General features: G+C 44.2%; 1 protein-coding gene across 2 annotated transcripts in view; it reads left to right on the plus strand.

The window, feature by feature from the left end:
• LOC139573497 (cyclin-dependent kinase 14) overlaps positions 1 to 19,876 on the plus strand; it is a 230,937-nt gene that overhangs the window by 97,556 nt on the left and 113,505 nt on the right. For both annotated transcript variants that reach the window (XM_071397003.1, XM_071397005.1), the window contains 2 exons: positions 3,630 to 3,750; positions 6,233 to 6,326. In XM_071397003.1, the coding sequence (XP_071253104.1) occupies positions 3,630 to 3,750; positions 6,233 to 6,326 (215 nt within the window). The remainder of the gene's footprint in view (positions 1 to 3,629; positions 3,751 to 6,232; positions 6,327 to 19,876) is intronic.

Raw genomic sequence — 19,876 nt, forward strand, 5'->3', positions numbered from 1 at the left:
AAGCTCTATTTTTGTCTCATCAGACCACATGACCTTCTCCCATTCCTCCTCTGGATCATCCAGATGGTCATTGGCAAACTTCAGATGGGCCTGGACATGCGCTGGCTTGAGCAGGGGGACCTTGCGTGCGCTGCAGGATTTTAATCCATGATGGCGTAGTGTGTTACTAATGGTTTTCTTTGAGACTGTGGTCCCAGCTCTCTTCAGGTCATTGACCAGGTCCTGCCGTGTAGTTCTGGGCTGATCCCTCACCTTCCTCGTGATCATTGATGCCCCACGAGGTGAGATCTTGCATGGAGCCCCAGACCGAGGGTGATTGACCGTCATCTTCAACTTCTTCCATTTTCGAATAATTGCGCCAACAGTTGTTGCCTTCTCACCAAGCTGCTTGCCTATTGTCCTGTAGCCCATCCCAGCCTTGTGCAGGTCTGCAATTTTATCCCTGATGTCCTTACACAGCTCTCTGATCTTGGCCATTGTGGAGAGGTTGGAGTCTGTTTGATTGAGTGTGTGGACAGGTGTCTTTTATACAGCTAATGAGTTCAAACAGGTGCAGTTAATACAGGTATTGAGTGGAGAACAGGAGGGTTTCTTAAAGAAAAACGAACAGGTCTGTGGGAGCCGGAATTCTTACTGGTTGGTAGGTGATCAAATACTTATGTCATGCAATAAAATGCAAATGAATTACTTAAAAATCAAACAATGTGATTTTCTGGATTTTTGTTTTAGATTCCGTCTCTCACAGTTGAAGTGTACCTATGATAAAAATTACAGACCTCTACATGCTTTGTAAGTAGGAAAACCTGCAAAATCGGCAGTGTATCAAATACTTGTTCTCCCCACTGTATATATTTGAGATGTGAGCAGGCGTTATTATTACATATCACACAATCAGACATTCATCATCATATATTAGACTGGGATGATGCAGGAGAGGAGTGACACATTATTTAATTCACCCTGTTTTCTATTCTGGCTACACATTTCATGACGGAAACAAGTTGTGTAGCTGCAGCATCTGCAAGATTGTTTTTCAGTGTTTTTTGTAATGATACATTTTTTAAATCATAATTTGTTTGTTATATCTTGTTTTTTTCTCCCCGTGGATTTATCGTAGCTTTAGACACAGCAGCCGAGGAGGTGGGGAGGAGGAGGAGGAAGAGGAGGAAGATGAGGAGGAGGCTACACAGAGATACCTGAAAGTCATTTGACTTCAGAGTGAACTTCAAAAGAAGGCTTGGGTTGTTTGTCCCAGGGGGGATATGGAGTCGATTTCAGTCTCCTCTCTGGCTGTATTCTTCTTCAACCCCCTCTTCTCTTCCTCCTCCTCTCCTGCCCTTTGTTCTCTGACCCCTGGTGTTGCCATGGGGACACAGTGTGATGTATAATTCACTACTGAACTTTACACCCAGGGCTACCTGTATGTATGTATGTGTGTATATGTATGTGTATGTGTATGTGTGCTTTCCTACATATACGTGCGTGGGTGTGTGACCTTCATACCGGGACGACCTGGAATGGAAGGCCAGCCAGGAGCCACACCGGTTGTATAGTGTGAAACTGTTGTCTCAATGCCAGGAGTGTCAGTGTTTGAAGGTATGAAGGTGGTTGTGTGCGTTGGTGCATGTGTGTGAAGCCTGGGGGTCAGGCCTTTTGAAATGGAGCCTCTCGCTGCAGTAGGTCTCTCAGGTGTTCTCTGATGTAGAATGTCAGGGCCACCGGGCAGTCACCATTTTATAGAAAGAGCAATGTATCCATCCGCCTGTTTCGTGCTGTTACCTTGGTGACTACACTGGAGGAGGAGGCGAGAGGGAATTCAATCATCTAGGTCCTGGAGTGCAAGTACAGTACACACTCCCACCATTTCCTATCACTCCCTCTCTTTCTCCCTCCATCCCTCTCCTCCCACTACCTTCCCTCCCTCCCTTTCCCTCCATCCCTCTCCTCCCTCTACCTTCCCTCCCTTTCTTTCTCCATCCCTCTCCTCCCTCAACCTTCCCTCCCTGTCTTTCTCCCTCCATCCCTCTCCTCTACCTTCCCTCCCTCCCTTTCTCCCTCCACCCCTCTCCTCCCTCAACCTTCCCTCCCTTTCTTTCTCCATCCCTCTCCTCCCTCAACCTTCCCTCCCTGTCTTTCTCCCTCCATCCCTCTCCTCTACCTTCCCTACCTGCCTTTCTCCCTCCATCCCTCTCCTCCCTCAACCTTCCCTCCCTGTGTTTCTCCCTCCATTCCTCTCCTCCCTCTACCTTCCCTCCCTGTCTTTCTCCCTCCATTCCTCTCCTCCCACTAGCTTATCTCCCTCCCTTTCTCCCTCCATCCCTCTCCTCAACCTTCCCTCCCTCCCTTTCTCCCTCCATCCCTCTCCTTCCTCTACCTTCCCTCCCTGTCTTTCTCCCTCCATCCCTCTCCTCTACCTTCCCTCCCTGTCTTTCTCCCTCCATCCCTCTCCTCTACCTTCCCTCCCTGTCTTTCTCCCTCCATCCCTCTCCTCAACCTTCCCTCCCTCCCTTTCTCCCTCCATCCCTCTCCTCAACCTTCCCTCCCTGCCTTTCTCCCTCCATCCCTCTACCTTCCCTCCCTGCCTTTCTCTCTCCATCTCTCTATCATTCAGATGAACCTACAGCCAGACAACCCATATACTGTAACTACCCCATCAGTCTATTATTCTGGTCTTTTTATGATGATTAGATCTCTCCTCCCTGCTCCTGCCCTGCGTTAACCTCCCAGTCCCCCCTACACACACACACACACACACCTCACAGCACCCGCAGTGTAAATTATAGGCTCTCAGTGTGTCTGGGATATTGGTCTCTCCTCTCTGTGACACAGCCTATTGTTTACAGGTCAGATTAGTCTGTAAATTACAGTGTTAGGCTGTGAGAAAGCCTGGCTCAACCTCCCCCTGGGTCTATTCTGGCATAGGGACATGTTAACTACCCCCTGCCCTGGATCACCCTGCACACACACACACACACACACACACACACACACACACACACACACACACACACACACACACACACACACACACACACACACACACACACACACACACACACACACACACACACACACAAACACACACACACACACAGAGCTGGCACCAGGGGCAGAAAGTCTTGGCTGTTTAAGCTAAATGCTTTAATGAACCAGTCTCACCACCTGGGAGGACAGCTAGCTAAATGCCACCAGACTCATTAAAACTAGCTGGCTCTGCAGTGCCAGCACACACACACACACACACACACACACACACACACACACACACACACACACACACACACACACACACACACACACACACACACACACACACACACACACACAGACACACATAATACTGTACCGTCAGCTTAGGGAGCGGTGTCCTTGATGTTAGATGTAGTGTATAGAGATGGTCTGTTGTAGCTTTGAGTCTGATTGGTATTCTGATAGCACTGGTCCTGTTGGTACCCAGGGTCCATGTCAAAGAGCACCTCAGGCAAGACCTGCTCTGCTTTGCACCAGTCAGCTTTTCTCTCATCTTATGGAACCTCAGTGGAGGGCATTCAATGATAAAGTTAATAAATACAGTGTGTTTCTGCTCCCACTATTTGTTCCTTACAGTGTGTGTGTGTTCTCTCCTGCAGGTCTGGCACGGGCTAAGTCAGTCCCCAGCCACACCTACTCCAATGAGGTGGTGACCCTGTGGTACCGCCCCCCTGATGTCCTCCTGGGATCCACAGACTACTCCACCTGCCTGGACATGTGGTAGGTAGTACCACTGACCTTTAACCCCTGACCCCCTACCTCTTGCCACATCCCTCTCCACAACAGGGAGAATACTTCCTCCTCTAGATCAGATGAGGTGTGAACCCCACAGAGAGTCACAGACAGCTGTGTGAATGTGTTCCATAAGGAGGTGAGGGAGAGACCTGGCCATGTCTCTATCTGGGGTTGAGGAGAAGCTGAGAGACCTGGCCTGGCTGAGACTGAGGCTCAGTATGGACAGAAAGGAACATTTACTGAGGACATGGGCAGACAGAGGCCTTCCTATGGCGACAGACAGACAGCTTTAGTCAGGATATGGACAGGGGTCTTCCAGAGCTGCCGTCCAGGCTGTGAAATGATCCGTGCCCACATCGATCTGGACAGGCAGTCCTCGAGGACGCTCCTTTCCAAGGACCCCAGCTGCATCCCAGCGCGGGTAATTAAAGCATAGCGGGGGAGAGGGAGAGGCAGCGGGTTAGGTGGGCAGTAGAGCAGGTGGGCAAATCCTAGGGCACTTTTCCACTCCACCGAGACTGGAGCCACTCAACATAGAAAGACCTATACCGTCACTTAGAAAGCAGTGTTCCATGAACAAGCAACGCTCACATCGACCGCAGTGTGCTCAGTGCTGGGTCACTGGTTTGGGTAACAGTCTGTCCCATATCCGTCAAACCACTGACAGGTTAAAGGATCAGATCTGGATCTGGAAGACAGGAGGAAAGGGAAGAAAAGGGTGGAACAAAACAGGGATTCTTCCTCTAGTCTATTTTTATGGCTGTTATCGCCTCAGTGAGCCTGCCGTTTCACCAGGCACCTGTCAGTCAAGCTGACAGACCACTGTGGACACAGACAGACAGCCCAGCCAGACATACAGAGAGAGGTGTGACAAGGAGAGTGGAGGATGTGGTTGAAACCCTGTTGTTTTCACACTGTTAGTAGCAGGTTTGATCCCTCTCCCTGCCAAGCCAAACCTCTGTGTCTGATTAAACACCAGTCTCTATATAAAGATCTAAGAAAAATCTGAACAGTTTGCTGATGAAAATGTAGTGTTCAATCCAGCACCTACTTCAATCCATTGGACTTCTCGAAATGTATAGGGCTCTTCCTGGTCTATACGTTTTCAAAAATGAGCGTTTAAGTCAAAGAAAGTGATGATGGTGGTTTTCCTTTCTTTCTTCCTTTCTCTTTCTTTCTTTCTTTCTTTTTTCTTTCTTTCTGTTTACCCCACTTTCTTTTTCTGCATTAGCTGTTTGGCTGCTCAGGACCGCTCAACCTCAGGACCGCTCAGCCGGGTCATGTAGAGATGGAGGGAAAGAGAGAGGGAGCGGTGTGCACTGGGCCAGAAAGTGAATCTGTCAGGAAACAATAGCTCTCTGACAAATGGGCTCTGACACCTGTTTAAACACACACACACACACCACTCTCCAGAACTGGCCACCTCTCTCTTTCTCCATCCCTCTCTCCTTCTCTCTCCACTGGGCATCCCATTATCCAACCATCACCACCTCAGATCGTTGGATAATGGGATGGCCAGTGGAGAGAGAAGAGTTAGTTTTCTGAACAAACACTTTACTGGAGCTAAATCCTCTAGGAAATCAAGACATCAACCATAGATTTAGATGGAAATTAAGATATTCCCCAAGAGTGAACCATTTGCCTTTCAAAATATACTGTGCACTTTTACAAAGCCATTTGAGTACACTATAGATGAAATAATGATGAATTGTAGTTGTGGAGGCTAGTATTCTTCAGAGAGGGGTTCAAATGTTTACTGCTGATGGCTCTGGAGCTCTCCAACTCTGTTGATGCTGTCTGTGAGTCTCTAATGGGGATGCTGTCTGTGAGTCTCTAATGGGGATGCTGTCTGTGTGTCTCTAATGGGGATGCTGTCTGTGTGTCTCTAATGGGGATGTTGTCTGTGAGTCTCTAATGGGGATGCTGTATGTGTGTCTCTAATGGGGATGCTGTCTGTGTGTCTCTAATGGGGATGCTGTCTGGGTGTCTCTAATGTGGATGCTGTCTGTGTGTCTCTAATGGGGATGCTGTCTGTATGTCTCTAATGGGGATGCTGGCTGTGTGTATCTAATGGGGATGCTGCCTGTGTGTCTCTAATAGGGATGCTGTATGTGTGTCTCTAAAGGGGATGCTGTCTGTGTGTCTCTAATGGGGATGCTGTCTGTCTGTCTCTAATGGGGATACTGTCTGTCTCTAATGGGGATACTGTCTGTCTCTAATGTGGATGCTGTCTGTGTGTCTCTAATGGGGATGCTGTCTGTGTGTCTCTAATGGGGATACTGTCTGTGTGTCTCTAATGGGGATGCTGTCTGTCTGTCTCTAATGGGGATACTGTCTGTCTCTAATGGGGATACTGTCTGTGTGTCTCTAATGGGGATACTGTCTGTCTCTAATGGGGATACTGTCTGTCTCTAATGTGGATGCTGTCTGTGTGTCTCTAATGGGGATGCTGTCTGTGTCTCCCCAGGGGTGTGGGCTGCATCTTCATCGAGATGATCCAAGGAGTGGCAGCTTTCCCTGGGATGAAGGATATCCAGGATCAGCTGGAGAGGATATTCCTGGTGAGTCAGCTGTGTGTTTGTGCACCATATGTCTATGCTGTCTCTGATACACATCATCTCCATCTCCTCTCAGATGTGAACCAATAGGAAACAGTCCCACTTTGAGCACTTTTTAGTTAATTAATTAGAATTATTTATTTAACCTTTATTTAACTAGGCAAGTCAGTTAAGAACAAATTCGTATTTACAATGACGACCTACCAAAAGGCAAAAATCCTCCTGCAGGGACGGGGGCTGGGATTGAAAAAAAATATATAGTCTAAAACACACATCACGACAAGAGAGACACCAAAACACAACATAGAGAGACCAAAGACAACAACACATCATGGCAGCAACACATGACAACAACACGGTAGCAACACAACATGGCAGCAGCACAACATGGTGGCAGCACAAAACATGGTACAAACATTGTTGGGGACAGACAACAGCACAAAGGGCAAGAAGGTAGAGACAACAATACATCACGCAAAGCAGCCACAACTGTCAGTAAGAGTGTCCATGATTGAGTCTTTGAATGAAGAGATTGAGATAAAACTGTCCAGTTTGAGCGAACTGAAAAGAGGAGCGACCCAGGGATGTGTGTGCTTTGTGGACCTTTAACAGAATGTGACTGGCAGAACGGGTGTTGTATGTGGAGGATGAGGGCTGCAGTAGATATCTCAGATAGGGGGGAGTGAGGCCGAAGAGGGTTTTATAAATAAGCATCAACCAGTGGGTCTTGCGACGGGTATACAGAGATGACCAGTTTACAGAGGAGTATAGAGTGCAGTGATGTGTCCTATAAGGAGCATTGGTGGCAAATCTAATGGCCGAATGGTAAAGAACATCTAGCCGCTCGAGAGCACTCTTACCTGCCGATCTATAAATTATGTCTCTATAATCTAGCATGGGTAGGATGGTCATCTGAAACAGGGTTGGTTTGGCAGCTGGGGTGAAAGAGGAGTGATTACGATAGAGGAAACCATGTCTAGATTTAACCATAGCCTGCAGCTTGGATATGTGCTGAGAGAAGGACAGTGTACCATCAAGCAATACTCCCAAGTACTTGCTATGAGGTGACTACCTCAAGCTCTAAACCCTCAGAGGTAGTAATCACATTGGTGGGGAGAGGGGCATTCTTCTTACCAAACCACAAGACCTTTGTTTTGCAGGTGTTCAGAACAAGGTTAAGAGCAGAGAAAGCTTGTTGGACACTAAGAAAGCTTTGTTGTAGAACTTTTAACACAAAATCCAGGGAAGGACCTTCTGAGTATAAGACTGTATCATCTGCATATAAATGGATGAGAGAGCTTCCTACTGTCTGAGCTATGTTGTTGATGTAAATTGAGAAGAGTGTGGGGCCTAGGATCGACCCTTGGGGTACTCCCTTGGTGACAGGCAGTGGCTGAGACAGCAGATGTTCTGACTTTATACATTACACTCTTTAAGAGAGGTAGTTAGCAAACCAGGCTAAAGACCCCTCAGAGACATCAACACTGCTTTTTAGGGATAGGGGGCAGCATTTTCAATTTGGATGAATAGCGTGCCCAAATTGAACTGCCTCCTACTCTGTCCCAGATGCTAATATATGCATATTATTATTACTATTGGATAGAAAACACTCTGAAGTTTCTAAAACTGTTTGAATTATGTCTGTGAGTATAACAGAACTCATATGGCAGGCAAACTTCCAAACAGGAAGTGGAAATTCTGAGGCTGGTCGATATTCAACTCATCGCCTGATCAAATCCCAGTAAGATATGGATCTGTTTGCACTTCCTAAGCCTTCCACTAGATGTCAACAGTTTGTAGAACGTTGAATGAAGCTTATACTGTGTTGTGGGGCCGGATGCGAGGGGAATGAGTCAGTGGTCTGGCAGATTGCCAGTTCCTGGTCACACGCATTCCACATGATATTGCCTTTCGTTCCATTACTTCTACAGACACGAAGGAATGCTCCGGTTGGAACGTTATTGGATATATATGATAACAACATCCTGAAGATTGATTTTCTACTTAGTTTGACCAGTTTATTCGACCTGTAATATAACATTTAGAAGTTTTCGTCCGACGTTATGCGGGACTTGCACGAGCGTTTGGATATGTGTACTAAACGCGCTAGCAAAAGTAGCTACTTGGACATAAATAATTGACATTATCGAACAAAACAACAATTTATTGTGGAACTAGGATTCCTGGGAGTGCATTCTGATGAAGATCATCAAAGGTAAGGGAATATTTATGATGTAATTTCGTATGGCGGAGAAATGTTTTTTATATCTGAGCGCCGTCTCAGATTATTGCATTGTGTGCTTTTTCCGTAAAGTTTTTTTGAAATCTGACACAGCAGTTGCATTAAGAACAAGTGTATCTTTAATTCTATGTAAAACATGTATCTTTCATCAAAGTGTATGATGAGTATTTCTGTTATTAGATGTGGCTCTCTGCAATTTCTCCGGATATTTTGGAGGCATTTCTGAACATGGCGCCAATGTAAACTAAGATTTTTGGATATAAATATGCACATTATCGAACAAAACATACATGTATTGTGTAACATGATGTCCTATGAGTGTCATCTGATGAAGATCATCAAAGGTTAGTGATTCATTTTATCTCTATTTCTGCTTTTTAGGACTCTATCTTTTGCTGGGAAAATGGCTGTGTGTTTTTTGGACTTGGCGTTGATCTAACGTAATCATATGTTGTGTTTTCGCTGTAAAGCATTTTTTAAATCGGACACGATGGGTAGATTAACTTCTTGCAACTATAGGGGGTGCTGTTCCGCATTAGCATATTTGGGTCTCCAAATTAAACTGCCTCGTGCTAAATTCTTGATCGTACAATATGCATATTATTGTTATTATTGGATAGAAAACACCTTCTAGTTTCTATAGAAGTTGGAATTTTGTCTCTGAGTGGTACAGAACAATTTCTACAGCACTTTTCATGACAGGGTTCAGATTTCAGAAATTTTTACCCCTGATCTGGGGTCTGTTTTTAAGGCGACAGTGAATGCTATGAAGAAACCGACACTGCCTACGTCTTCCTCTGGGTGTCTGTACGTCATCACGTTTTGAATGAAGTCTATTGCACAATCCCAGCCATTATAAAACCACAAAATGTATAGGGACCGCCCTTTCTCGTCGTGCGCCTGAAGCGTGAAGGCCATCGGACTTGCCTCGTTCCAAATCGTTGTCTAACCAGCAATATTTCTCCGGTCATGTTTTCAGTCGTTATAGTTGTTAAAAACATCATAATGTAGTTAATTTGAACCGTTTTATAGCAATTTATATCCGTTTAGTGCGATTTTGAGGAATTTATTTGTTGTGCACTCTGAAACTTTGGACACGTTTTGGGGTGTCGGTCGTTGGTGGTGGACATTTCGAAGGACAGAGGACATCTATCGACCAAAAGACGTTTATAACATAGAAAGGATACATTGCCCAAGAATCTGATGGAAGAACAGCTCAAAGTAAGCAATATTTAATATGATAAATCGTGTTTCTGTCGAAATATTTTAAACGCATATTTCGCCATTTTGTTTGGTATAGCTTCACTTGGCGAACCCTGTATTGAAAAGTAAGGATAATTTTAAAAATGTAAATCAGCGGTTGCATTAAGAACTAATTTGTCTTTCGATTGCTGTCAACCCTGTATTTTTTAGTCAAGTATATGATTAGCTTTCAATTAAACTAGATCACTCTGATAGATGACGTCAGACATATTGAGGCTTGATTTCCTAGTATTTTTATTGTGTAACCACGGTTTTGTATGGCTAAATATGCACCTTTTCGAACAAACTGTATATGTATATTGTAAAATGATGTTACAGGAGTGTCATCGGAAGAATTCTGAGAAGGTTAGTGAAAAAATTAATATATTTTGGCGGTGATTACGTTATAGCGCTCTTTGGCTGGAATCGATGCTCTGGTAACGTTTGCACATGTGGTATGCTAACTTATCGATTTATTGTGTTTTCGCTGAAAAACGCTTAGAAAATCTGAAATATGGTCTGAAATCACAAGAACTGGGTCTTTCCATTGCTATGCTTTGTCTATTTTTATGAAATGTTTTATGATGAGTAAATTGGTCATACACGTTGCTCTATCTAGTAATTCTAGTCGATTTGTGATGGTCGGTGCAATTGTAAACTGTGATTTCTACCTGAAATATGCACTTTTTTCTAACAAAAACTATCCTATACCATGAATATGTTATCAGACTGTCATCTGAAGAGGTTTTTTCTTGGTTAGTGGATATCAATATCTTAGTTGAGCCGAATTGGTGATAGCACCTGAAGGAGTAAGAAACTGATGGAGTTAGAATAGTGGTGTATTTTGCTAACGTGTTTAGCTAATAGATTTACATATTTTGTCTTCCCTGTAAAACATTTTAAAAATCTGAAATGGTGGCTTTATTCACAAGATCTGTATCTTTCATCTGGTGTCTTGGACTTGTGATTTAATGATATTTAGATGCTACTATCTACTTGTGAAGCTATGCTAGCTATGCTAATCAGTGTGTGGGGGGATGGGGGGTGATCCCGGACCCGGGGTAGAGGCTCGTTAGAGGTTAACAAGAGGTTTATCTTTCATTTGCTGTAATGGACTTGTTAATGTGTGAAAGTTACATAATTCCCCAAAATATTTTTGAATTTCCCGCGCTGCCTTTTCAGCGGAATGTTGTGGGGGGGTTCCGCTAGCGGAACGTGTGTCCTAGAAAGGTTAACACATGCAGTACCTATCTGAATGATGCGATGCGATCTGAATCATTGTTGACTGACCAAGTGACTGCGTTTACTGTGTACTTGAGTAATTGTGTACTTGAGCAGTAACCTTTGGGTCTTGATTTAATCAGTATGAGGTCTGTGGGCCTCTTTAACTCGGGGTCAGATAGCTATTCAATTCTTCCGCTAGCTGCTTATTTAAGGAACCAGTGATTAGGGATTAATAAGGATGGTAGATAGATTGATAGATATATTTCTGAACAGGACTCAGAGCCTGACTGCATCAATATTTTATAGCTGTGTGAGGTCTCATGAATCCCTTAATCAGCTCATCTGTCCTCCATAATTCCCCCCATCGGCAGAATTGAAGTGGAGTGTTAATGTGATGAATTCATATTCATTCATCCTCTGAAACGAGTTAATGCAGACAATTACTGAGATGAGATGATGGGAGAGAGAAAGAGAGGGAGAAAGATAGAGAGAGAGAGCGAGACGGAGGTTGGTAGAGTCAGAAGTCAGGTGTGAAGACAAAGAGACAAAGAGGTTCGGTTTGTTTTGCCGAGGGCTGTCGAGGACAAGTGTGTGGTTGCGTGTGCGTCTGTGTGTTTGTATGTCTGTGTGAATCTGTGTGTGTAGGGAGTATGCCCCAGGCAGGGAATCTTACACAAAGCATCCTAGGAGGACAGATAGCATGGGAGAGAGAGATACTGTATAAAAGCATTTTATTGATTGTCTGTTTTGCCAAAGAGAAAATTGGGGCTGTCTGCTCTCCTCACATCTGTAAGATTCCCCCCAAAACCCCAGCCCTCTCTGCCCCCTGCATCCATCCAGTACACCCCTTGAATACACAGACACAAAGAGAGAGGGGTAGAGAGGAAAGAGTGAAAAGAGGGGAGAGACCCAGTAGTGGGATGGCCTGTCGCCAGCTTGGGTATCGATGGAGGCGCACCTGCAACCCTGTTGGCCTGGCAGCAGGTCCTTGGAGGGGGTCTGTGTGCCCTTTAGCAGGTTGCAGGTGGAGCAGAGAAGGATAGTAGGGGCAGAGCAAGCGATGGAAGGGGGTTAGGGTGGAGGATAGGGAAGGGGAAGGGAGGGGTATATGTTTGGGGGGAGGGGAAGGGAGGGGTGGACGGGGATTGGGGGGGCTGTCTGACTGTCTGGGGTAAAATGTAAATGTTATCCAGTGGAGATAAAGGTTTTCTTCAGCGAACACCCCTGGGGTGCCTAGGTGGTCCAGATATGAGGAGGAGAGGAGGAGAGGAGGAGAGGGGAGAGGAGAGGAGAGGAAGGGGGAGAAGGGTAGGGGGTAGAGGAGGCAGAAGAGAGGAGGACATGGGTGAGAGGAGAGGAGAGTAGAGGAGAGGAGAGGATGGGAAAGGAGGGGGTGGTGGGATAAAGTCTGACAGGTCTATATTGTGTTCTGATTATCCTCTCCTTATTCTCTCCACATTATGAAGACCTTATGAATCCCCTGTTTTAAGAGGATCACACCTGTGTAGGTAATAGCATAGCTCACAGCCCCTGTAAGCCGTACACACGAGTAGGCCAGAGATGTGCTTATACTAGGCTTACAGTCTTACCTTGACTGTATAATCATCATTATTTCTCTGAGGTAATAACACCTCTGATCATCTCAATGCCAATGCCTACACATTCACACAATTTGTTTTTCACTTTTTTATTGATTCAGCATGTGTTTCTCATAATCCAGATGGCAATAATTAGTGTTTGGACGTTCAAACATTAACTGGCCTTTTGTGGTGTTATGAATATGATTAGCATACATTTGAGGAATTGAACACGTTTAATACAAGCATTTGCTTCACTTGTGAATACACACACAATATTATGTACAGGTTACATGGCCTTGTCATGACGCTAGCCCTTTCAGTGAATTGGCTAGCAGAGATGTGAACAACCCTGTTAGGAGGAGAGGGGGGGGGGGGGTGGGGGGGGAAGTTTTATGCCAGATTCTATGTCCCAGAATTTGAGAATTGAACAATATTCCTATTTTAGAGAATGTGTAAACGGTCGGTGGAGAAGCCAGTTACGACCGGGTCCATTTTGTTTCATGTTCGTGTCCTCATGAAAGACAATACAGCCACATTACCCTAACTCTGTTTATACAGGTTCCTCAGTTATGAGGCTTGCATCTAATTCTTGTATAAAATGAATGAGTAAAGATGAAACTATTTGCATGTGATGTTAACCTTTAAAATGAGAGAATTGGCCTCCATGTAAAGTTGAACTAAGTCAGTAGCCACGCCCGAATGAATAGACTTTGGTTGGAAATGGTAAACCAACCCCTTTTACCATATGTACTGTATAATGTTATTATGTATTGTATATTCTGTAATTGTTTAATTAGTTAGTAAATATGTCATTGAGCCAATTTGTGTATGGATGATTCATAAGTAAAGGCTGGGTTCGTGCAGATAACCAAGACTTTTACAACGTTCAGATGAGACTGATATTAGGTAAAGAATAATTCATGACTGATTGACTGCTATTGATATAAAAGATCTTCAGATCTTTAAGAGTGGATTCGGGAGATAACTGCTCTATATAAACTAATGCTTCCGTTGTGCTCCAGGTTATTAATGGTTTAATTGTTGCATGGTTTAATTCAATCACGTAATCAATTAAACGTTAGCTAATCGATTTGAAAATATCATGAGATATCATTTAACCATAGTAGAGACACGCCAGCCTCATGGACCAGGATGGACATGGACTCACTCACCCAACGTATTGAACCAAAATGGCACCACACTGAGACAACTCTCACTATATTGCATTGGCTAAGAAGTACTGACCCGTCAAATTGAGCCGTTTATATTTTCTCCCACCCCAATCACGTCTTGTCCTGTTGTGTGTCTGTGTACTCTGCTATCAGCTAGAGGAAGAAAAGACAGATAGAGAAATACATCTAGAAAAATGTCCACCAGTCTGCTTGGCCTGGCAGCTAGACGGTCAGTTAGCGTAGCAAACAGCTCCACCTGTCAGAGTTAGCCTGACACTCACATTTCCATTTGAATCCCTCTTTCATTCCTGCTCTCTTTTTTTCTTCAACTCAAAGAGACACATGTGTGTGTGTGTGCGTGTGCGTGCGTGTGTGCGTTGGTACCACAGGAGGTTGCTGAGGGGAGGACGGTTTAAAATGATGTCTTGAACCATATATTTGATGTTTTTATACCATTCCACTAATTCCGCTCCGTCCTCCCCAATTAAGGTGCCACCATCCTCCTGTGGTTGGTACGTGTGTGCGTGTCGGCACCTTCTGTCTGTCTGTCGGTGGAGAGATTATGCTGAGTCACGCCCCTCTAATAGGCCAGTGTGTTTGTGAAGGGGAGAGAAAGGTCACCTAGCATCCCTGTCTGATAGGTACTCAGTCTGCCAAAAGTCAGTTGGCATTTTGAAAAAAGTTAGACCCACACTAACACCCTGGTCATTTCCCTGTAAAAGGACCCATGAGCACCAGCATGTGAAGTTCATAAGAGCATGTCAAATTAGGTGTGGAATTAAAGCTAAGAGTCTATATATTTTTCCTAATTAAAGCATAGCATTTTTCAACCATTTGGAATAAGCAAAGGCTTTGATTTCTTGTCAAACAGATGGAAAATAGTTCTTAGAAAACGTCTCCCAGAAAAAAGTCTTAAAAGGTATAAGAAATACATCAAAACACACTAATGTTGAACTAATATCAACACTTATATTTAGTTTTGGAGACATTTGTCTGCCTACTGTAAGGTTAAGAAACATTGCCTTGTGCCTTGTAATTCCAAAAACCCATATATCTTTAAGATATTTTCTAATTTATCTCCCTTATGAGGACGGAGGATAGTTAAAGTTAGTTATCGGGTTTTTTACTGATATCAATTTTGTTTATGAATTTATAAGTGGTGAAACTCAAAATTGGTAAAGGAAATCTTTAACTGAATTTCTGCACTTTAATTGGCTACAATGGGAAATAATAGTAGTCACAAACAACAGCTGGGTTCACAAGTTTGGACAGTACAGCACAGTACAGTAAAGAAAAGTAGAGTATAGTTCATTACTGTATACAGTAGAATGCACTAGAGTTGAGTAAACTATAATGTACTGTATTGTACTGTACTGAACTAAACTTTACTGTACTTGACTGTATTGTACTGTACTGAACTCGACTCTACTCAACTTTACTGTACTGAACTAACCTTTACTGTACTGTACTGAACTCGACTCTACTCAACTTTACTGTACTGAACTAACCTTTACTGTACTGTACTGAACTCGACTCTACTCAACTTTGCTGTTATATGCTGTGCTGTACTGAACTCAACTGAGCTCTACTGTGCTGTACTTTGATGTCCAAACTTGTGCAACATAGACGTCTATGATTGGTTCAGATTTGGTTCTGTCCGGACCAACCAAATTTGGTCTTGTGTAGAATATGTGTGTAGAACAATACCCAAATATGCAAAGTAGGATATTGCATGTTTATACCTTAGTGTACCTATTTAGGATACATCACCATGATGATAATTACATTTCTTATCCATAATTATTATTTTCTGTGTAATACAGATCTGGGACCCATGAGGAAATTCCGTTACCGGGTGTAAATCCACTTCACTTACTATAGTTCAATAACCGAAATAGATTATTTCAAAGTCTATGTGTCATGTCATAGCTGACACCCCATTCTTTCTGCAGATATCGTTGCATCTTCATTTGGAGCAGATATTTAAGACTTTTTGTAAAGCGTGGACACCAAAAAATGATTTTACCCAAATTCTGTTACCAAACTTTGCATCTGCACAGTTCTTCCAGTAAATGTGTTTTTGTAAAATGTTCATTGTAAATTGTTAAATGTAGTCCTTGTGCATAGAGTTGTATGGTTTGTTAAACTTTGAAATCAATGGTTTTTGTTTTTACATACATTTTAATAGAAAAATCGGAGTCTTAGCGCAATTCCGTTACTGTGTAATTGTCCGACTTTTCACACTATGTAGCCAAGCTGAAGGCCTATACTTCACTAGCCGGCTCATCCATCTATGATACTCACTGGAACCATGATGTAAAAACCAATGTGACAAGACAATATCTGAGCCAGCCAAGTACAGTTGGTGTATGGGCTATTTACTATGTGTTGTGAAGCCTATTTGTTTGTTTGCAGCTAAAAACCAAAGGTATCTCTGCTGCTTCCCTGAACGAAGAGAAGCCAATCTCCAGCAGTGCTATTCTAATGATCCGTGACCGAATTAAAGCTATCCCCATTGTTACCTTGCTTTATCCCCATCGTTGCCATGCTGTATCCCGTCCCCACAGAGCTCCATGGGCAAGTGTGTGTGAGCTGAGAGCAAATCAACTAAAGGCTGTTATTTATTCAAAGCCGCTGCTTTATATGAATGTCAGTGTTCTGTTGTAATCTTCCAAAGCCCTGGCTATCCTGAGCAGAGAGCCTGTGGGTGTTTATGCCATGTGTTGCTCTTTTCCTGGTCCTGAGACGTGAGTGGGCTGGGCTGACTGACTGACTGACTGGCTGGCTGACTGACTGGTTGACTGGCTGGCTGCTAGTTACAGCAGGGTCTCCGTCCCCTCTGTCCGTCTGAATTAGATATGCGTGGTACGAGCCCAGGCCCAATGTAGCTGGTTAACTGAGTGTCACTCTGTTCAAGATTACATCCCCCGGAAGAACAGTAGGAATATGGACAGGTCTATTTGTAGGAAATAGGCCGTCAGAGCAGAGGTATGTGTGTTTACTGAATACAATGAGCCTTTGCCTTACATTAGTGTGATGGACGAAGCTGTCACCTCTGTCACCTAGGGAATGACACGTCAACGCACGCACGCACACACGCACGCACGCACGCATGCACACACGCACGCACACACACACACACACAGCAAGGACAGCATATCCTATGGATAATGTAACAGTTCATGTTGTTGAGTAAATAGCAAGTGTTGATGACACAAGCACACCCATACTGTCTGCACAGACAGAGAATTGAAACTGAAAACCACATGTGAGTGACTTTGTCTGGTCAATATGTGTGGCTGTAATTGACTGTACGTGTGTGTGGCTATGTTGGACTGAACATATGTGTAAGGTATGTGCTTTGTCTGTCTAAACATGTGTGTGTTTGTCGGTCTGAACGTGTGTGTTAGTGTTTGTTCAGGCGGCCAGAGGAGAGGATGCTGGTTAAACCAAAGGATATGGGTTGAATTATTCCTAAACCAGGTAATTATCTCTACATCCAGGGAGATGAAGCAATATGAGTTTAGTATGAGAAGTAAGCCACACACACGCACACACGCACGCACGCACGCACACACAGACGCACGCACGCACACACGCGCACACACAGACGCATGCGCGTGAACGTGTGACCACCCAATGTGAACGTGTGGAGAGTGAATGCAGTCTCTCCTGTCGGAACTTACTGAACACATACTAAACACATTCTACCCTGTGTGAGTAGAGGCTGTTCCCTGTGGTTCTGATCCATGGGGTGACCTTTATCTTCTGACCCCTGGCTGGACGTGACCATGTTCATTAATGCACACTGTAGTAAATGTTTGCATACCTTTAGAAAAACCTTACAGTCCCTCTCCTGACCACGAACTAACAGCCCTCTAACTATTGAAACAAGTAGTCACCTGCCTCCAACTCTTCCTGACTCCCTGACCCTGCAGAGAGCAGAGGCAGCGGATGGGTCCCCGTTGTTTATAGGCTACCCTGTTTGCACCTCTGGAGCTCTCCAGTTACATGCCAACCCAGTGACCTCTGATTGGGACATTTGACTGTCCATCACCACTTTTGACCCTGCTCAGCTGCGTCTCCTCAGGGCATCTGTCCAATAGGCAGGTGGGACCGGGATAAGTTGAAAAGCACAGTCCAGCCCTGTCCGGGATCAGTCTTCAGAAAGCAGTAGCAGAGTCAGGGGTCAGGTGTTGTCACGTTCCTGACCTGTTTTCTCTTGTTTTGTATTTATTTAGTATGGTCAGGGCGTGAGTTGGGTGGGTTGTCTATGTGTTGTTTTCTATGTTGGGGTTTTGTGCGTTCGGCCTGGTATGATTCTCAATCAGAGGCAGCTGTCAATCGTTGTCCCTGATTGAGAATCATACTTAGGCAGCCGGGGTTCACGTGTGTGGTTGTGGGTGTTTGTATTTCGTGTCAGTGTTCGTGCCACACGGGACTGTCTTTCGGTTTGATTCGCTTTTGTTATTTTGTTTCGTGTAGTGTTCAGTTTATTGTTAATAAATCATGGACACTTTCCACTCTGCGTCTTGGTCCGATCCCTACACCTCCTCTTCAGACGAAGAGGAGGAAATCTGCCGTTACAGGTGTGAAGACAAAGAGACAAAGCAGTTTGGTTATTTTTGCCAAGGGCTGTCGGGGATAAGTGTGTGTGGGTGTGTGTGTTTGAAAAAAATAGTAAAACCAGGACAATTCAGACAAGTGGGGACATTTCACCGGTCCCCACAAGGAAAAGGGCTATTCTAGGCTTAAGCCTTCCGCATGCTTCGGCTCGACTGGAGCCTAGCCAAACTCGGCTAAGCGAACTGAACGAGTGTGCTCACATACTCTCTTAAAAGACCTTTGCTTGAAAAATTAGAAAAGAGTGGCAATAGTACTGTTAGCCCATCTTGAGACACCGAAGCCAGTATACACTTCCTTAAAATAGTCAGAGTGAATCTTAGATGAAAACTAGACAAACCTCAAATTGCTCACCGTGCCCTCAATTTTTTTCATGTGGTTTGGGAATGCCTGGTTTTACGCTTCTGGGGTTGTCTTTCTGACATAATGGGTAGAAATGTATCGTGTTCACAATTTTTTTAAATTTTAAACGATGACACTACTTCAGACCTATCTGTCAAACAGGGATGTATTCGGCTGGCTGGATTAACAGCAGCCAAGAATATTCTAGCCTCATGTTGGCAGGCTCCTCATCCTTTAAGCAGACAGCAGTGGCTGCTGTCATTCATGGACATTATAAACATGGAAATATCTGTAGGACGCATGCATGGGGAAACATATTTGCTCTTTCATCAAGGTATGACTGTAAAAACACTGCTATTGTGAACCACTAATCTAATTTTGGATTGAGGAAGTCCTGTGGGACGGGGGTGGGATGGGAACTGTTTGTCTTGTTCGGTCTTGTCACTTGTTTTTCTGTCCCATGTATACCTTATTAAAATTAATAAAAACATTTGATCAACAACAAAAAAATTATGAATCTAAGATAACTCAAGAAATCTGTCATTAATTGTGAAGTTTTTGCTAAGGAGATTTTAGTCGTGCAATGTTACATCTAACTAAGATGTTTGGTCCAGCATTTCTCAAGTGGAAAAAATGTACATGAAAATGATTAGCCTCTCGTTGAATGACAACGAACACTTCATGAAGAATCCCTACTGTTGACCAGTCACCGACGAAAGGGCGTAGACTTCGGCTACCAACTTCGGCTCACCTCGAGAATAATAGTTGTGTGCACGAAACAGCCCAAAAAATCTTGCCGAAGATCAAAACGAACAAAAACGTCGCAAAATGTCATAATGTGCACAAACTGTTTGAACTGTTTTGGATGGGAAGCATGCAGACACCTTTAGGGGATAGGTTTAGAGTTAGGGTGGGGGAGGAGTCATGTGCCCTTTAGCAGGTAGAATGTGGATCGGAGAAGGATAGGAGGGGAGGAGCTGTCACGCCTGCTGCCCATCATTACGCACACCTGTCACCATCGTTACGCACATCAGCGCTTCATTGGACTCACCTGGACTCCATCGCTTTATTGATTGACTCCTCTATATCTGTCTGTTCCTCAGTTTGATTACAGTGTCAGCATTAATG

The sequence above is a fragment of the Salvelinus alpinus genome, chromosome 4 (genome assembly GCF_045679555.1).
Source record: "Salvelinus alpinus chromosome 4, SLU_Salpinus.1, whole genome shotgun sequence".
Classification (NCBI taxonomy): Eukaryota; Metazoa; Chordata; class Actinopteri; order Salmoniformes; family Salmonidae; genus Salvelinus; species Salvelinus alpinus.